At 42.3% G+C, this 21,331-nt stretch overlaps 1 protein-coding gene and 1 pseudogene across 1 annotated transcript; one reads left to right on the top strand and one right to left on the bottom strand.

Moving 5' to 3' along the window:
* The first annotated feature begins 4,039 nt into the window (after nt 1–4,039).
* Nucleotides 4,040–8,961, top strand: LOC115136402 (zinc finger protein ZIC 3-like). The gene is made up of 3 exons (XM_029671985.2): nt 4,040–5,218; nt 5,430–5,593; nt 6,295–8,961. The coding sequence occupies exons 1-3, from the start codon at nt 4,258–4,260 to the stop codon at nt 6,481–6,483; spliced, it is 1,314 nt and encodes a 437-aa protein (XP_029527845.2). The 5' UTR covers nt 4,040–4,257; the 3' UTR covers nt 6,484–8,961.
* A 1,460-nt stretch (nt 8,962–10,421) lies between these two features.
* LOC115136401 (pinopsin-like) lies at nt 10,422–15,445 on the bottom strand (annotated as a pseudogene).
* Between the last annotated feature and the right edge of the window lie 5,886 nt (nt 15,446–21,331).

Genomic DNA, 21,331 nt, shown 5'->3' with positions numbered 1-21,331 from the left:
GCTGGGCCAATTGTGCGCCGCCCTATGGGACTCCCAATCATGGCCGGTTGTGATACCAGTGGTGGGTTTGGTATTGAAAAAAATAAGCATATGCAGAAAAGTGCCTCATACCTACGGTAAAATATTGTGATGGATTGTTGATGTTATTTTAGTCAAAAGCCTGGTTGCCTCTTTCAGGAGTCTGTCACTTGGCAGCAAGTGGATCTTCCAGCAAGACAATGACCCCAAACACACATCAAAATCCACAAAGAAATGGTTTATTGACCATACAAATAAACATTTTGCATTGGCCATCTCAGTCTCCAGACATGAACCCCATTGAAAACCTGTGGTTTGAATTGAAGAGGGCAGTCAATAAGCACAGACGAAGGATATCAAGGATGTGGAAAGATTCTGTATGGAGGAACGGTCTAAGATCCCTCCCAAAGTGTTCTCTAATCTCACAAAACATTTTAGAAAAAGGCTCAGTGCCGTCATCCTCGCAAGGGGAGGGTGCTGGAGTAGTACTGAAAACAAGGGTGCCAATGATTTTGACCCTTATCTTTTAAAGTTATGATTAAACAACATCTCTTTTTCTGAGCAATTGTATTAGTATAAAATATTAATATACATCACCAGTCAAAAGTTTGGACACACCTACTCATTCCAGGGTTTTTCTTTATTTGTACTATTTTCTACATTGTAGAATACTAGTGAAGACATCAAAACTATGAAATAACACATGGAATCATGTAGTAACCAAAAAAGTGTTAAACAAATAAAATAAAATAAATTATTGGAGATTCTTAAAAGTAGCCACCCTTTGCCTTGATGACAGCTTTGCACACTCTTGGCATTATCTCAACCAGCTTCCCCTGGAATGCTTTTCCAACAGTATTGAAGGAGTTGCCAGATATGCTGAGCACTTGTTGGCTGCTTTTCCTTCACTCTGGGGTCCAACTCATGTCTTAAAGTAATGATGGACTGTCGTTTCTGTTCTTGCCATAATACAGACTTGGTCTTTTACCAAATAGGGCTATCTTCTGTATACCACCCATACCTTGTCACAACACAACTGATTGTCTCAAACGCATTAAAAAGGAAATACACTTCACATATTAACTTATAAGAAGGCACACCTGTTAATTAAAATGCATTCCAGGTGAATACCTCATGAAGCTGGTTGAGAGAATGCCAAAAGTGTGCAAAGCAGTCAAGACAAAGGGTGGCTACTTTGAAGAATCTCAAATAAAAAATATACTTTTTTTGGTTACTACATGATTCCATATGTGTTCTATTATTCTACAAAATAGAAAATAGTAAAAATAAAGAAAGCCCCTTGAATGAGTAGGTTTTCCCAAACTTTTAACGGGTACTCTACTTTTCACACAAAAAAATGCATGCAATAGAGCTCAGTGTGTATATTTATTGTGTAGTATTTTTGCATATCTTTATCAAGGATAATTATGGACCTGACATTATATTCCTCAAGAATCAATGGGTATATATCATTAATTTATAAGTAAAAAAATGGATGTAGCAACTAAGGATTCTAGCTTTTAAAACCTTGAATTAATCACACATGCACCAATGCAAATTGGAATGATGTCTATTCTTAGGCTATATTTATTGAAATTGTGATTCAAATGTCCCAGATATTTTTATGTACAGTGAACAAAAACATAAACGCAACATGCAAAGAGTTGGTTTCATAAAAGATCCCAGAAATGTTCCACATGCACAAAAAGCTTATTTCTCTCAAATGTTGTGCACAAATTTGTTTACATTCCTGTTAGTGAGCATTTCTCCTTTGCCAAGATAATCCATCCACCTGACAGATGTGGCATATCAAGAAGCTGATTAAACAGCATGCTCATTACACAGGTGCACCTTGTGCTGGGGACAATAAAAGGCCACTTTAAAATGTGCAGTTTTGTCACACAACACAATGCCACAGATGTCTCAAGTTTTGAGGGAGCGTACAATTGGCATGCTGACTGCAGGAATGTCCACCAGAGCTGCTGTCAGTGAATCGAATGTTAATTTTTCTACTATAAGAAGCCTCCAATGTCGTTTTAGAGAATTTGTGGCATTACATCCAACCGGCCTCACAACCGCAGACCACATGTAACCACGCCAGCCCAGGACCTCCACACAAACTGTCAGCAACCATCTCAGGGAATCTCATGCGCGTGCTCGTCGTCCTCACCAGGGTCTTGACCTGACTGCTGTTCGGCATTGTAACCGACTTCAGTGGGCAAATGTTCACATTTCGCTGGCCACTGGTACGCTGGAGAAGTGTGCTCTTCACGCATGAATCCCGTTTCAACTGTACGGGGCATCTCTTTCAAACATACAGTTTTTAAATTCCTCAATTTGAAGATTTCAAATACAGGAACCTCAATATTTTTCCTCTAAGGTCATCAGAGTAAAAGGAAGTGAAGGACCTTTTTTATTCTTCAGATATGCTTATTTGTGTTCCTCTGCAAAACATTTGAGGTTGTGTAATGATAATATTCTACCCTCTTGGTAAACCTCAATGTTTACTCTTACGTGGTTATCTTGTCTGTTTTCAATTTATTTTGTTTTGTGTTGTCAATGTGAACTGAAAATGTATGATGTCCTGCAATTTGTATTTTTTTAAATCATTGAATGATCTTGTATGGCGTTGTGTGAGAGAGCGGTTAGCTGATGTCAACGTTGTGGACAGAGTGCCCCATGGTGGAGGTGGGGTGTTTGTATGGGCAGGCATAAGCTAGGGACAATGAACACAATTGCATTTTATGGATGGCAGTTTGAATGCACAGAGATAGTGTGACGAGATCTTGAGGCCTTTTGTAGTGCCATCCATCCCCCGCCATCACCTCATGTTTCAGCATGATAGTGCACAGCCCCATGTCGCAAGGTAGTCTGCATGGCCCCTTGTCAATGTTGTGAACAGTGTCCCATGGTGGAGGTGGGGTTATGGTATGGGCAGGCATAAGCTACGGACAATGAACACAATTGCATTTTATGGATGGCAATTTGAATGCACAGAGATAGCGTGACGAGATCATGAGGCCCATTGTCGTGCTATTAATCCGCTGCCATCAGCTCATGTTCCAGCATGATAATGCACAGCCCCATGTCGCAAGGATCTGTACACAATTCCTGGAAGCTGAAAATCACCAGACATGTCACCCGCTGAGCAGGTTTGGGATGCTCTGGATTGACGTGTACGAAAGTGTGAGCCAAGTCCCGCCAATATCCAGCAACTACGCACAGACTTTTGAAGAGGAGTGGGACAACATTCCACAATCAGCCGGATCAACTCTATGCAAAGGAGATGTGTCATGCTGCATGAGGCAAATGGTGGTCATACCAGATACTGACTGGTTTACCTTTACAAAAAAGTATCTGTGACCAACAGATGCATATCTTTATTCCAAGTCATGTGTGTTCCCATAGATTAGAGCCTAATTTATTTATTTTAATTGACTGGCTTCCTTATATGAACTGTAACTCAGTCAAATCGTTTTAATAGTTGCATGGTGCGTTTATATTTTGGTTCAGTGTTATCATTTTTCAACCGGCACGAATGTAATATTTATTTGGAGGCATTTTCATGGGCATGGGCGTAAGGACCTGTCCGGTAACACGTGAGAGGTTACGGTGTAAATACCTCAGTGCGGGTTTGGTTGAATTACCCAATACTGAAATTCCAAACATTGCCGATCTAAAGCAGCAGCAGCAGCATCATTGCAGGTAGTGGTGGTAATTAGGGTCAAGCGTATAGCAATGACGCAAAGCAGAGTCATGGAAGACATGGGAATAAAGGTACACTTTTTGATAGACAAGAAATAGGAGAGCTGGCCGGGTTTGGTGTCACTACAGACGCTTATGGGACATGCAGGCTACCAGTTTGCAATGAGGAAATAGCTTGTCAATGAATTCACTGTGCGAAAAAATCACGTGCCAAGAGTTATCTTGGATGTCATTGGTTACTGTATGGGTGCTGCTGTTGTCGTATTTTGGTGGAGTGATTGACTTGATTCGACCAAATACATTTAGGCTACTATAGCCTACGTAATCGAAAGTGTTAGGAGTTTGACCCCCTCTCACTTTGTACCCTCTGAAAAGCTTGGTTTCAATAAATTTTGTGGGTTAGCCAACATTTAACAGATTGGAAGCATACATACGATTTTCGCGAAGTTTGGCCATGTTGGAGACCATTTAGCTGTTATGAAGCTGTAAAAGGTTTCCGTATTGCTTTATTTATTTTCCATCTTCTGCGCTTCAATGACCAAGCTAGTTGACGATGGTGAGCAATTCTCCGCGCTTGTTGTCGGGGGCGTTGGAATACCAAGACAACATGAACCGGGGGACAACGACGTTCGGTTAGGGATCAGCCCGTATGGAGAGACCTCTCACTTCGCAGCCTTCAATTTCATTGCCCCCGCACAGAAGTCCCAGTTTATTCCCCAAGTCTCCGGATACGCAGCTGCGCTAGGAAGCCACTGCGGAGGGCACATCGGTTCACATGGATACAGAGCTATCGATTCCAGGAATATTACATTTACCTATCGCACTCCAGACATTGTCGATTCCGCAGCAAGAGATACTCGACACGGGTTTTTAAGCCGCACCGCTACAGGAAGTGTGCGAATTCCCCCAAGGATCTCTGAAAACCGAGCGCACACTCTCTTTTCATCTGTAGGTGAACAGAGCGCATTCCCAAATGGATACATGGCGACTAGCAGGGCGCATTTGGGTACACGGGGAGACATATTCGTGGGAGCAGATCCGCATCAACCTGTCTCGAGCCCGCACCCGCATTTCAGTGATACCCAGCTCCACTTTGATCACAATGTGGCCATGGGCATGAGAGTGACAACACAGACTGGTCACGGTGCTTTCTTTCGATACATGCGACAGCGCTCTAAGCAGGATGCCACTTGTAAATGGATAGATCCGAATCAGACGAATCAACTCCAAAAAACGTGCGGCAAGATGTTTTGCTGTATGTCCGAGCTGGTTACGCACGTCTCCGTGGATCACGTCGGCGGTCCAGACCAGAGTCTGCATACTTGCTTTTGGGAGGATTGTCTGAGAGAAGGCAAATCTTTTAAAGCGAAGTATAAATTAGTCAACCACATTCGTGTACACACTGGAGAAAAGCCATTCAATTGTCCCTTTCATGGCTGTGGGAAAATGTTTGCCAGGTCGGAAAATTTGAAAATACATAAAAGGATTCATACGGGTAAAACCAACCGGCTTATAACACGCAATATTTAATGTTTCATTTGAACTTGGTGGAAGTTACAATGATTTTGTTTAAGACTGCTATGGGTCCAACTTGGGCCAATTACCAGTCAATAGGCATATCCAACTGCAATTTTGACCTACAACACATTACAATTTCTGAACTCCACGTCTGTGTTAAAATTAGGCTTACACATTTTCTTTGGCAGGTGAGAAGCCCTTCAAATGCGAATTCGAAGGCTGCGACAGGCGGTTCGCAAATAGCAGCGACAGAAAAAAACACATGCACGTTCATACCTCAGACAAGCCATACATCTGCAAGCTATGCGACAAGGCCTACACTCATCCCAGCTCTCTGAGGAAACACTCGAAGGTAAGCCATTTTTTTCTGGAGAATGAATGCAAACGTCCAGGTAACTGCCAAAATAAAGGAAACACCAACATAAAGTGTCAATAGGGCGTTAGGCCATCAGGAGACAGAACAGCTTCAGCATAGAGTGTCTGGGGGTTGCGACACCATTCTTCCACGATAAATTCCATAATTTAGTGTTTAGTTGATGGTGGTGGAAACCGCTGTCTCAGGCACCGCTCCAGAATCTCCCATAAGTGTTCAATTGGGTTAAGATCTGGTGACTGAGACCGTGGTGGCATATGGATTACATCGTTTTCATGCTCATTAAACCATTGTGACCGCTCCTACCTTATGGATGGGAGCATTGTCATCCTATCTAAAGTAATGGCCTGCCCAGCATTTGTATACTTTACCCTAAGCATGATGGGACGTTAATTGCTTAATTAACTCAGGAACCACACCTGTGTGGAAGCAACTGCTTTCAATAGACGTTTTATCCCTCAGTCACTCAAGTGTTTCCATTATTTTGGCAGTTACCTGTAGGCCTATATGACCTAGAAATCACGTTTCTGCATTGTTATTTCAATGTTTTTTTAAACACACACAAAATATTACAAAAACAACGGAAGGACCACATAGGCATTTTTTGTTTATCAATTGGATCAATAAAAAAAATACAGTTTTAAATGATCAAATGTACAATACATTTTCTCACTTCGCAGGTTCACAAATCTCAAACCTCCGAGAACTCCCCAACGGGAACGTCTGGATATGAGTCGTCCACGCCACCAGCTCCGTGTAGACCTACATCCTCAACCATCAAAGACTCGACAAAAACATCCATGCTGCTGCGTCATAAGTCAATATTTAAAGAGGATCTCTCAACCGATTTGGTTGAATGGTACGTTTGAAAGGGTTAACTGTCCAAGTGTAAACACTAAAACGTCAATAGAATTAGGAACACAGGCCGGTTTGCAACAGTTTCAACAAAGTTATAGAGAACACAGGGTATAGGCCTATGCATTGCCTTAGTGTTACGCTTTAAAGGCGCCATCATAAAATGCTGTAATTTTGGAGTAATTTCTATTAATTAATTAATTTCCTCCCTCCCAAATGTTTGGAAAAGTCTTATCCTTGGAATAGACTACACATTGACTGTATAACAGATGAAAATGTGAGCCACGCAAAGCCTTTAAATTAATAGACAGGCCTCTTTGTATAAGCCTATAGGCTACTGATAAATAGACAAATAAATGAATACATGATGAAAGACAAAAATATACGAAATGAATAAGCAAAAGTCAAATAGGCCTATAGAAACCAAATGTATAAAAAGAAAGAAGGAAAGCAGATTTCCGAGGAAATATATTAATAAATAGAGTTGAACAGTATAGGCCTATTTGCATTGTTGATAGGCTAGCGCTAGCCTATTTGAGCTATTTTGTCAGAATCCGTTTTCAGACAGAAAACGATAGGTCTACTGTGGTCGTCAGACATACAAATGAATGGCTTTATTTCTCTATCTTAAAATATACCGTTTATAATATCATTTATTTCATTGTGTTATTGTTGCAACGTATTATGTTGGTGTATACATTTATGGATATAAATAAATCAAATACAAATTATATTTCTAAGAGGCATGCAACTTGAGTCAACTTTAATAAGAAATATGTTTATGGGCATTTTATACGATGTTGAGTCTAATAACTTAGGTAAGATAAGATCCATTTGTATAGATGTTTGGGCGTTTATTTTTTTTGATTCTGGAGTCGTAACCTACCTTTTGCTAAATGATTCCCACATCCAGTGTTTGAGGACAATGCTAAAGTTGACAACCCATTACTGCCCACAAGACACAAAATAATCTGAAAGTATTCAGTTGAACGTCAAGGGAAAGGTTTTAAACAAGCAATTTAAACACATCTGGTATAGGACTAGTATGTTGTTCAGTTCGTCAAAACTAGCATCAGATTTAGACTCAAGTAGGCATCTGTTGTTTTTCCTCGCTGGAATTCAAAAATTAAATGAAAGCTAAATGTAAACTACCATAGAACAAGGCAAAAGTTTCATAAATATCAGGAAGAATATAATAATAAATTACATAAATTTGACCTTTAAAAAAAATGGTGGCCTTTAATTTATTTTAAATTTTCAGTTCGTTTTTTTGACGAACTGAACAACATACTAGTTGATTAGTTCGAAAGGATTCCATTGGTGCAGTGTATCCCAAATGGCCAATAAATTGGTACTACTTTAATTTTGCCTTCCCTGTTTATTTATCACGATGCTGTACATTGTTTAGATCCGTACACTAATCTGCTCTCAATATAGCCTATGAGATATCGTCTGCTTAGAAAATTAAGAAATTGTGTTGAAATACCAGGATATCCTTTATCAGATTATTAGAATGAATGCAATTTTGACGATGAGCAGAGAGAACCCATATTTAAATCAATGCACTGCACCTTTCATGTATTATCTATTGCAAGTGTTTATTTTACTGTTGGCCTTGAACGGGCACACAACAGTTACTCACCTCCTCAACCTAACCTTCGGCTCTATTCGTCTAGATCTGCTGGCTTAGCTCGCACTACGTTCTAAGAGGATCAACCCATATAAGCATTTTCCAACGGCCCTTTGTCACGCAAGTGTCTGTGTCATCGTTGAGGGGGTCTAGTCGTGTTGATTTCTAAAGAATAGCCTGGCTGTGCCAATGTCAACAGACTTCCTGTCGGTTCTGCGTTTTGGGGGACAACCTCACAAGTATAAAATGTGTACTCAGTTACATCACCGCAATTTCCAATTTCACAAGCGATTGAGTAGTCATGCTTGCCACATTTGATTTCAATTTTTTCCCCAAAAAAATTCCCCCATATCTTCATCTTCCCTGTTCTCTTGCTTCCTCTTCACCATAATCATCCTCATTGACCTCCACGACACTGTTCTGAGGAGACTCCTGTCATAGGAGAGGAGCAGTCAGCCATGGTGGTGGTGGTGAAGGTTGTGGTGACAGACTCGAGCCTGCAGTAATTGCGCCCCTGCTGAGGTGCTGGCCTGTCTTGGATCAGGGCCCAGCAGGAGGGGGGCCCCTGACCCTGCAACCATGGAAACAGCCAGGGGGGGTAGGAGGAGGTGAGGGTCCTAACCAGTCACAGACTAAGACCTCCTACTGGCTCATCTCTCATACTCACTCAACTGAACAAAAAATAATCTTCCACCTCTTTGGAAAACTTGGGAGAGGAGAAACTGATGAATAAATATGAAATTCCATCTACAGTTGAGGCGGACGAGGAGGGAAGGGAAGTTAAAGAGACCTAGCATTCACAAAACCGTTTATAGTCAACTATTAGTTGATTATCTGAAGACCGATGAGAAAGAGAAAAATAAACTATTTGTAAAACATTATAGGTCCTCATCATTCATTCCAAAATGTCGCTCTGCTTTTCTGATTCCAAACTATTTTTTCCCCCCTCTCTGTGTGCATATATGCATTTGTGTCTACTACCCTTCATGACTTTTCAACTTATTTTCAGCTGTCTCTCCTCTCATTGCCAGACCAAGCCTCCAGGCTAGTAAGGTACACATCTACCCCTGACCACCTGCTGGGCTCAGAGCACTGGCCCAATCAATGACCCCCCCCCCCCCCCCTCCACAGACAATTGCTTTGGTCCCTATTTTTGTCCACTTTCCTATCTTCACATCTGGGTCATTTTGGACAGATAGATGAGCTAGCGCTATATTATAAGCCCCCTCGTACAGTAGTAGCTGTATGCAGAAAGAAGAGGAAGAGTCAACTTCACAGGACTGTCACGTAAAAAGAGGGCTGATTCATAATGTATCACATGGGTTTGAAGTGAGTCATGTCTAGATGTGATTCCAGCTTTTTCAAATTGATCTTTAGATGTATCTTTTCTTTTTGGCATTTTAGCTAACCCTAACCCTTTCCTAACCTGCCACGTTTATTGTCCTAACCTGCTGCGTAAGTTCTCCTAAACATGCTACGAGAAGTCAATTTTGACAAAAACTGAAACTCTTCCAGCCATGACCTTAGAAGTAGTTTACCTCTGCTCGTGGCATTCCATTTTGAGGTGTGGTTCATTGAAGTGATAAAAGCCCATTGGGACTCATAGTGCCATCTAGTGGTGAAGAGGAGATGCAGCGGGCAGCCTTTCAGCAGTGTGACGGTCCAAATAACAATGAATCTTCCTTTACACATGATCTTTGTAAAACATCTTTATTAAACAGGTCACTACATCAATGATAACTCAATGTCAAAGTGTAACAATGAATAGCGGGAGCGTTGTGAATGTTACTGTGTTTGAACATGCGTACACAACAAGGCATCCGGGTTCTAGTTACATGTGAGAGAGAGAACCTGTGATGAACAATGAGTTGCCGTCTCATAATCTACATTGGAAACACTGCCATCAAGTTTTGCAGCCACATCAACTCACCGACCACTTGGTACAAAGATTATATACAGGAGATCTTACATCTGGTGGTATGTAAGGGCTGGGTTTACTAAGACGGATGAATGTTTTTATCTCTACAGACTCCAGCATAGGTCAATGTTACAGCAGGCTGCCACCTTGTGGCCGAACAGCACACACTCAACCGCAGGGTGAAGGAAAAGGTTGCTGCGATATAAATGACAGAGCATTTACACATCCAGGTGACAAATTACACCATCTAACGAAAAGAGAGATACTTAATGTATCTCCAGTTTGCAGCCGAATAGATAACTTCCTCTATCATATCATATGTTGCAGTGTGGGGCACCATGTGTTTAGGCTCTTATGAGCAGGGGAGTGGGCTCTTTCTCCACGGCCCAAAATACCTCTGTTCCTCAAGGGGTGTAGTGCACAACCAGGACCAGGTCACGCTTGTCTCTCTACTGGCCACTTGTCTGAGTCTTCGAGGAGGTCCCACTGCCGTCCAGAGGCTCGCGTGTACCAGGCTCCTCTGGGGCTGGAGAGTTGCCATTAGGGCCAACCACTCGGCTGCTGGGCACGGTGTGGAGGGTGTGGCTGCTTGCTGCCTCTGACCCACAGCTCATGAAGGCCAGGAAGCACCTGTAGAACTGGCACACATGACATCATCAATGCGTCCACTGTGTAATAACGGAGTACTGACGTTAAAGGTTTTTCCCCATTTCCATATCAGATCGCTAAAAAGTAGAAAAATGGCCAGTGTCCCATTGATAAGCCGTTACCTGGTTATTTAAAAGCCCATATATGACAGGGTTGAGAAAGGTGCTACTTTTGGCAAGGATGGAGGGGACAATGCTTGTGGTGGGGCTGACCAGGCCAACCTGGCCGAAGGTGGCCAGAAGAGCCACCACCCCGTAGGGCATCCAGCACAGCAGGTAGCAGGACACCATGGAGACAACCATCACCAACACATGGGTCTCCCGCCGCTGTGCAGACGACTGGTTGATTTTGGCTACCTGAGGAGAGAACACATTTTTTTCAAGTTACTTACAAAACCCTGTACCAAAGCCTAACTACCATCGGGTCATTAACATTCTCAGTGGTCAGGTTTAGGTCACAGTGACAGCAGTGTAAAGGCTACCTCGTGATTTCAGTATGTCAGGGAATGAACTCATAAAACACGCTTATTTCATGTTTACGCAGGGAAATCATATAACCATTACACAGACAGTCATAGGGTGTGAGCTCTAACCTAAAAAAAACAGGCATAGAAGCTAGAGGTCATGGTTAATAATGGCTAAAGGGTGGTGGCCAAATCTCCATGGAATAGGCTCGAGTCCTGAAAATCGAATGGTTAAATGATAGAAAACAACACCGATTCTGAGTAGCAGTAAGCAGTAAAGCAAGCAGTAAAACTTTACGATCGTTGATTTACTCCTTGAAGTCTGTACATATTCTGTTTGCCCACTTAAGAAACGATGATGTCATGACCACCAATGTTTTTCTGCACAACTATTCCCATGAAATCCATAAATAATTTCATATGCTGCATTTAACTGATAGTTCTCCCTGCAGGGTAAACTATAGGTAATGATGAGAATAGTGGGGTGGAGATAACTTCTTGTTGATGGATGTGGAACAATATTACCCCCCATCAATTACAATTTAGCAACGCAGATGTAGACTACCTAGTAACCAAATTGTCGCATTTTTCATCAAATAAGAAAACGTGTCTGAAACAGAGAAATCTGGCTAAAAGATATCTCAACTTGTTTACATGAATGAAAAGTAATATCTCATCTTAATAATCGAACCACAACAAATATACGGCACACTGGAGTGGAACACGCCTTGACACCTGACAAAGGAACTCAAACACAATGGGGGGGTAAATCAACAACCTTGTGTCAATTTCTGCTGCCATTCCAACTTGTCAGCCACCTACAGCGCAGTCATTATTGAGTCCTACGGATTTGCTGAGAAAGTCAAGCTGCACTGAAGACTGCTTAATGCATAAAACCACAGTAGGTCTACATTATATAAGCGTAGCAAAACTGGTGCTCGAAATCATACCCAAGCAGCATGCATTTGTGGCCCAACGCCAAGAAAACGTGTTCCTAAATGGCCACAGGGAGTATCGATCTGAATGAAAGGAGAGTGAACAAAGACTTATACGTTTATGTTAGGATAAAGGACCGGCAATGTGGGTACTCCTCCGAGCGTTTGGTTTCAGAAGGGCCTTGAGAAATTCTGGTTTACCATCAGAATGTCCTCTACGGCAGTCAGTCTTCTACAAAACACTTCTGATGTTGTCTTGTCCTTGGTCCCTCCATGTGACATGGGTATAACACAAGGAAGTCAGCGGTACCACAGGTTGTCGTCATTAGTGACCAATGATAGACACATTCAATCTGGATTAAAAATAATCCCCGGGATGATTCATTCATGAGACCTATACGAGCTCTGGGCACCAAGACGGACGACTTTCAGACAGGTTGCATCAGCAGCTATCTCAATCAAACTCAGCTCTCCCCGTCTCCCGCCCAACCTTCCGCCACAAGGCGAAGGACACCACCTCAAAGGGCACCCATATGGATGAGCCACATTTGAGTTAAGGCTGACAGCCTGTTGTAAACCTGACCTCTCTAAGCATATTTTTCCCCCTGGAGGAAAGACAGACGGTGCCATTGCCACAACCGCTGTTACTCATCTTCTATATATTTTTTCACAAAAAATGTGTGAGAGTCAAGCATCCTTTATGTTTTTATTTGTTTATGTCCCAAATGTCTCACTATTGCACTAGTGGAAAGGTGGACTTGTAAGCCTGCCTCGCTTTCAGAGTGAGGACTGCAAGCTGGCAGAACTGAGCCTTAATGATGTTGGCCACTAGAATTTCACAGCTGTCCCAACATGATAAATTGTTTCAATGGACTGAACCTGTGGTTCAAGGATTTCTTGCTAATATATTTAACTAAGGTCTGCTATACAAACATTGAGACATTTCCACTTCCTGCTTTTTCAATTATTTTCTCTGTCTTTAACATTTCACCATAACATGTGGAATCTATTCATTCTGCTGTGATCACACAGTCCTGAAGATCACACTGCCGTAAAGATCACAGCCCTAAAGATCACACATTCCTAAAGATCACACAGCCCTAAAGACACGCAGTCATGAAGATCACACAGCCCTAAAGACACGCAGTCCGAAAGATCACACAGCCCTAAAGATCACGCAGTCCTGAAGATCACACAGTCCGAAAGATCACACAGTCCTAAAGATCACACAGTCCTGAAATATGCTTTTTGAGAGACAGATGCTGCCATCAGAGAGAGGTGAAGATGTTTACTCAGGGCAAAGCCATTTCAAGACTCCGTCAGCACATCAACAACGTTGTGTGCGGGACAAGCAATCGAAGAGACATAATCAACCTTGACATGATTATCATTGTGTCCATTGTCATGGGGCGGCAGGGTAGCCTAGCCTAGGGTAGCGTTGGACTAGTAACCGAAAGGTTGCAAGTTCAAATCCCGGAGCTGACAAGGTACATATCTGTCATTCTGCCCCTGAACAGGCAGTTAACCCACTGTTCCTAGACCAGTTAACCCACTGTTCCTAGACCAGTTAACCCACTGTTCCTAGGCCGTCATTGTAAATAAGAATTTCTTCTTAACTGACTTGCCTAGTTAAATAAAAGGTCAAATAAATCTTCGCAAGCATGCCCACCACCATCATCAAAATTCTCTCCGTGATCAATATAATCCGTACAGCATGAACCAAAGACACTGACTCACCCCACGGATGGCAAAGAGGATCTTCCCATAGCAGAACATCATGAGCAGCAGGGGAAGCAGGAGGCAGAAGATGAAGAGGCAGGTGACATAGGAGATGTTCCCAGAAGAGCGCTGGTGCCACTGCACTGAGCATGTGGTGCCTGGGCCCTCAGGACCGTAGCTGCTCCAGCCAAAGAAAGGTGGCACCGTCCACACCAAGGAGTAGAGCCAGGCGCCCGCGATAGCCAGCCAGGCCTTCTTGTAGTCAGACGGGTCAGCCTTTGTGTAACACAATATCGTGGAGTAGCGCTCGTAGGAGAGGATTGCCAGGGATACTAGAGAAACGATGCCTGGACAGAGAAATGGATGGAGGTAGAGTTGTAGCTGTGGTGAGCAATAATGCTACATTCTTGCTGTGGACTTCGTCAAACGCCAAGGTTATGCAATACACTGTCCAGAATGTCTACATGGAGTACATTACCAATTGGCCATTGCAATGCATGTGGCACGTACATTCACATGCTTGAGCATAGAGGAAGTAAATGTTTTCACATTGCAATCCTTAACTCATACCCTTGCACTCTAAAACCTGTAATATAAATTACACTCTGTCTCCAGATGTCAGCATTTTAAGTCCTAACCAAGCCCAGGTTACTCCACTTGGTGTATGAAAGGCATGCAGAGCATGCACAAGAGCACAATGTTGATCATTCCCGCTGTGGCAAAAAAAATCCAGTCAGCTAAATATGATGTAGGTATGATTCTAATGGTTAGCAGACGCCTTAACCAAGGTGACAGTTTGTATATTGTTGAGCTATGGAGAAAATACAGAGTAAACTTAGGCCTGCATAACAAAATAATACAAACATGTATCAAGAAAGACTGGTTTGACTCGGGAACATTTGGCTCAAAATACAGTATGTCTCTTTACCAGTCAAACTGACTGTAGCGTGTCTCGAAGATCAAAACTGTTCGTTGCTTATTTACTGTTATGTTAATTCATCATCCATCACATTCAAGACTACATGTAGCACCTCTCTCACAGGGCAGAGAGCATGGCGTGAGGGGACCTGTTGAAACATGAGATGACGTACTTTTCTCCATCGGATTCCAGTTTCTCTGAAACGTTACCAGTATGAATAGGATAGGATATGAAGCTTATAGATCATCATGTCAACTCACCGAAAAGCGAGTTGGCGAAACCGTACCATTTGCACCCGTGGGCTCCAATGAGCCATCTGCCATAGAGGCTCGCGGCAAAACTAAAGGGAGTTCCGAAGATACACACCAGCATGTCGCTCACACTGATGTTGAGCAGGATGAGATTGATGGGCGTCCTCAGCACCTGAAACCGCGCAAAGACAAGAAGGACGAATAAGTTGCTGAGGAATCCTAACAGGAAAATGACACCGAGAAACACGGCTACCACTGTGTGCCCTGTCCTGCCGAGGTCGGACTGGTCCCTGGACGTGAGAGTGTCGCGGACACTGTCTTTCGGGCTGAGGTTCGTCCCGGAGCTGTCATCGGTGCTAAAATTTAAATTGCCGCTCTCAACTACCATGGTAGCACTTGCTGAGTTGGTGGCGCTGGACGAGTAATTTCAAGGTGCCGGGGGAGAGTTGTTCTGGATCTCCCACTCACACCTTATCAGTGCAAACATGGGCAATAAATATCAGTCGCCTGCAGATTTCAGTTTCTCCTGCTCTCGCTTGCAGCTCTACAGATGTAGGCTCTTAATTTGATCACTCTTTTGTTGCTGAGAATGTTCCTGCACAGAAGGAAATGCAAAATGATAGTGTATTCGAGGTTTAAAAAGGCTTCGAAATATTGTAATATTCAATTTAAAATGTCAGATTTGTTTTGCCCTAACGAAAAATGTAACCAATACAACAAATATCCATTCCGCCTGATTATAATACTCATAATTCACATTTCCTGTTGCTTTAGGATTATTTGACTGTTGTAGCAAACTGGCTCAAATTAAAATCACACATCTGTAGCTATGCACTTCCAAAAGAGTACGAGGCTATCTATCGACATAAGCTCAACGCCAACTCTTTATTTATCTCACTGGCATCTGTCTTCGTTTTAATTGAATACCATGCTACGCAAAGAACAGGGAATTACTCTAAAATACACTGAACCACAATATAAACACAACATGCAACACTTTCAAAGATGTTACTGAGTTACAGTTCATATAAGGAAATCAGTCAATTTAAATAAATTCATTAGGTCCTAATCTATGGATTTCACATGACTGGGAATACAGATGTGCATCTGTTGGTCACAGATACCTTCAAATAAAGGTAGGGGCGTGGATCAAAAAAACAGTCAGTATCTTGGTGTGACCACCATTTGCCTCATGCAGGGCGACACATCTCCTTCACAAAGATTGTGGCCTGTGGTATGTTGTCCCACTCCTCTTCAATAGCAGTGCGAAGTTGCTGGATATCGGTGGGAACTGGAACACGCTGTCGTACCTGACGATCCAGAGCAAACCAAACATGCTCAATGGGTGACATGTCTGGTGAGTATGAAGGCCTTGGAAGAACTGAGACATTTTCAGCTTCCAGGAATTGTGTACAGTTCCTTCAGAAATGGGTCCGTGCATGATCATACTGAAACATGAGGTGACGGATGTGGATGAACGGCACGACAATGGACCTCAGGATCTCGTCACGGTCTCTTTGTGCATTCAAATTGCCTTCCATAAAATGCAATTGTGTCCGTAGATGATGCATTCCCATACCATAACCCCACCACCACCATGGGGCACGCTGTTCACAACGTTGACATCAGAAAACCGTTCATTCTGTATGCCGTCTGCCCGGTACAGTTGAAACCAGGATTCATCCGTGAAGAGCACACTTCACCAGGGTTCCAGTGGCCATCGAAGGTGAGCATTTGCAACGTCGAACTGAAGTCAGGTCAAGAGCCTGGTGAGGACGACGAGCACGCAGATGTGCTTCCCTGAGATGGTTTCTTACAGTTTGTGTAGAAATTCTTCGGTTGTGCGAACCCACAGTTTCATCAGCTGTCCGGGTGGCTGGTCTCAGCCAATCCTGCAGGTGAAGAAGCCAGATGTGGAGGTCCTGGGCTGGCGTGGTTACAGGTGGTCTGCGGTTGTGAGACCGGTTGAACGTGCTGCCAAATTCTCTAAAACAACGTTGGAGGCAGCTTATGGTAGAGACATTAACATTAAATTCTCTGGCAACAGCGCTGGTGGACATTCCTGCAGTCAACATGCTAATTGCATTCTCCCTCGAAACATTTGTGGCATTGTGTTGTGTGCACTTTTATTGTCCCCAGCACAATCAGCTTCCTGATATGCTACCCCTGTCAGGTGGATGGATAATCTTTGCGAAGGAGAAATGCTCACTAACAGGGATGTAAAACACATTTTATTTCAGCTCATGAAACATGGGACAAGCACTTTACATGTTGCGTTTATATTTTTGTTCAGTGTAGTTGTATTAACCAACAAGGGTAGGCTACGGTTAATAGACTAATGTGATTAGACGAACACCCAAAATCATTTCTATTCCATGAAGAAAGCATGCTATTGCACTAATGCACAGAGAGTGTATTTTTACCACGAGCCGTGAGTCATGACGGAATACAAGGTGTTCTGTTGAGTGGCTAATTCCCTAATTAGTCACAACCTGCACACTTGGATATATCATACTTTTCACAGTCAGATAATGTTACACCTATGTTCCTGTAAATATAAAAATAGCTGCATGCAAGAAGATCTGTGGCCCAAGGCTTTTATTTGAATGGAGCTCTTCTTCCTGTGGTTGAAGAAAGAGGCATCTTCTGTCTGAAGTGCCATGATACTATCCCATCTCATGGGGCATCTCACTTTCCCCATACAGAGACACACTGCTTATCTATTGACCATGTGGAACCTGATGCCCATCAAAACAGAAAGCAAGACAATACACTTGAAATAGTCTGACTATCTCTTTTGGCTGTCAAGTAGAACTGCATTTCAGTGTAAACAATACTATTGTACCTCTAGCTTTGAGTATGTTGGTCATCGAAAGAGTACAACAAAAATAACATTTATTATTTTGAGAACCTGAGAATGTGCAATGAGGCTGCTCAAAAGCTTTTCAGATTGTTATCCGAGAGAAAGAACTTCTCTGAGCCATAACGCTCACAAGCTTCCAGGGGTCAGGATGTAATCCTTTGAGAGAGATACACCCTCGATCTCATCAGTCTCAGCAGTCTATTAGACCAGGTGTCACATCAGTGCAGCTTCTTGATCCCCTCTCTGCTTTGCTCTTCCACAGTGGTAATGAATTGTAAATCCTCAACATCGTCTCAAAAAGTAATCACTTATCCCGGAATAATACAGCAGATCAGTTGATGTAGGAGGTGGGGGCTGAGGCAAGAGGAATGAGGGGCAAATATCAGGGATCTGTAGACTTGTAAAGGCCGAGTGCAGTCAAAAATGTGATTCTCCCGTGTTTTATATATATTTCCACACGACGAGGCTGGAACAATACTGTAGAATTGTGAAAATTATGACATTGCCATTTTAGTGTAAGAGCTGTTTGAAAAGACTGCCTGAAATGTTTTCCTGTTTTGGTGGGACAGAGTTTGGCCTGCCTGGTTGACATTATTAGTTAATAGACCAATAAGAAAGAGTTCTAAACTTCTGTTCCAAAAATAACTCATTTTTTGGTTTTCCCCTTCCCACTCAGACTACTCCCAGACAGTCCTAAGCAAAATTCTTGCTTGTGAAATTCCTCTTTGCTAAGGAGCTATTTTTTTTCTTATTATTTACCAATTTAATTTAAAACAATCACAGTAAGATACTTAATTGTTACCCAGAAATGATTTTATATTCAGATAAAAATGGCTTCATTGGACCTTGGGGGCCCCTTCATTGGCCCATAGGGGCCCCTCAGTTTTTTTTATTTAAATCAAATCAAAATCAAATCAAATTTATTTTATATAGCCCTTCGTGCATCAGCTGATATCTCAAAGTGCTGTACAGAAACCCAGCCTAAAACCCCAAACAGCAAGCAATGCAGGTGTAGAAGCACGGTGGCTAGGAAAAACTCTCTAGAAAGGCCAAAACCTAGGAAGAAACCTAGAGAGGAACCAGGCTATGTGGGGTAACTTTGTTTGTCACGCCCTGATCTGTTTCACCTGTCCTTGTGATTGTCTCCACCCCCTTCAGGTGTTGCTTACTTTCCCCAGTGTATTTATCCCTGTGTTTCCTGTCTCTCTGTGCCAGTTCGTCTTGTATGTATCTAAGTCAACCAGCGGTTTTCCTGTTCTCCTGCTTTTTTCCTTTTTCTAGTCCTCCTGGTTTTGACCCTTGCCTGTTTCTGGACTTTGTACCTGCCTGCCTGACTATTCTGCCTGCCTCTACCACGAGCCTGTCTGCCACTCTGTACCTCCTGGACTCTGATCTGGTTTTGACCTTTTTGCCTGTCCACAACCATTCTCTTGCCTACTCCTTTTTGGATTAATAAACATTATAAGATTCCAACCATCTGCCTGCTGTGTCTGCATTTGGGTCTCGCCTTGTGCCTTGATAGTTGTTCCCCTGTAATACTACTAGCCCCTAAGCAATTTTATGAAGTTGGCGCTAGCTAGCCCAGAAAAGTTCCCAATCTTACAACCTTATAAATAGCTACCAAGAAGCTAGCTGCTTTTAGCAACGCTAAAAGGGTTGGTCCTTATGCGTGGGGGAAATTGAGAAAAAAACTTCTAATAGAATGCCATTTAAACAGGCTTTCCAAACATGGGTCTGTTGACCTACTTCCCCTCCGCTAACCTGTAACAAAAAAAAGCAAGAACTTGTGTGGGACTTTTATTTTGACATGAGGAAAGCAGAGAGGAACTGACCCCGCTGAGGAACTGCAAAATAATGAAATTCTGGAGTCCCATTTTGGTATAGCAACAGTCTACTTGTCAATCCCAAATTCATGACAAATCTCGTTTAGATTGCACATAAAAATATGTTGCATTATGCATTCCTGCTGATTTGCTAGGTGTAAGATTTTATGAGATCATTTTTTTTCCTATTGTGTGATGCCTTGGCAAAACTTTGAGTCTGATTCATTGGCTGGTGCCATCAAAACCTTTCAGCAGGGGAAAAGGTTAGTCTGGAGCCCTGACTTACTATATAATGTTGTAGTATACTGTAGAATACTACTGTATATTACACACTGTAGCATCCCTCAATCATGTGTACAGTAGGTAGGGGGGCGGCAGGGTAGCCTAGTGGTTAGAGCGTTGAACTAGTAACCGAAAGGTTGCAAGTTCAAATCCCCGAGCTGACAAGGTACAAATATGTCGTTCTGCCCCTGAACGGCCAGTTAACCCACAAAATAAGAATTTGTCTTAACTGACTTGCTTAGTTAAATAAAAAGAAAGTAGTACTTACTATAGAATTCTGTGGATAAACTGTAGAAGGCTACACTAAACACTGTATTGATATGCCAGAGTTTTAATTTGCATATACCCATCCCCCATATCCCAATATGTTCCATCCATAGACCTTACTTTTTTTTTGCTTTGATGGTGATTCGTTGCTTTTTCCTTCTGGGATGACAGTAACCTTTGTTGTGTTGATGATTTCAAATCAAATCAAATTGTATTAGTCACGAGCTGAATACAGACCTTACAGTGAAATGCTTACTTACGAGCCCCTAACCAACAATGCAGTTTAAAAAAAAATACAGATAAGAATAAGAAAAAGTTGCAAGTAATTAAAGAGCAGCAGTAAAATAACAATAGCGAGACTATATACAGGGGGGTACCGGTACAGAGTCAATGTGCGGAGGCACTGGTTTGTTGAGGTAATATGTACATGTAGGTAGAGTTATTAAAGTGACAATGCATAGATGATAACAACAGAGAGTAGGGTGGCTGGAGTCTTCGGCAATTTTTATGGCCTTCCTCTGACACCGCCTGGTATTGAGGTCCTGGATGGCAGCAAGCTTGGCCCCAGTGATGTACTGGGCCGTTCGCACTACCCTCTGTGCCTTGACATTGGAGGCCGAGCAGTTGCCATACCAGGCAGTGGTGCAGCTGTAGAACCTTTTGAGGATCTGAGGACCCATGTCAAATCTTTTTCAGTCTCTTTTCAGTCTCATGCCCTCTTCACGACTGTCTTGGTGTGCTTGGTTCATGTTAGTTTGTTGGTGATGTGGACGGTTTAATGTGTTAGAATGTTTGTTAGGCGGTTTAATGTGTTAGAATTGATTTGATGTTTAGTTTTGACTGTTGATTGATTTGAAACTTAATATTGAATTTGACTATTGCTTTTGATTTAGATTGAACAGAGAAAAAAAATGTAATGAATTTAGGAAAAAACAAAGACTCCACTTCGATGACTAAGATAATAAAACAAAACACTAGAGTAAATACTATATTTGTTTTTTTAACTACAGTATTTATACTATAGTAAACTGTAAATACTATATTATACTACAGTAATATATGCAAAGAAACAAAAATGATGTACTGAGTGTACAAAACATTAGGAACACCTTCCTAATATTGAGTTGTGCCCACTTTTGCCCTC

This window comes from Oncorhynchus nerka, linkage group LG10 (assembly GCF_034236695.1).
Source record: "Oncorhynchus nerka isolate Pitt River linkage group LG10, Oner_Uvic_2.0, whole genome shotgun sequence".
NCBI lineage: Eukaryota > Metazoa > Chordata > Actinopteri > Salmoniformes > Salmonidae > Oncorhynchus > Oncorhynchus nerka.
This window is presented reverse-complemented; position numbering and strand designations above follow the sequence as displayed.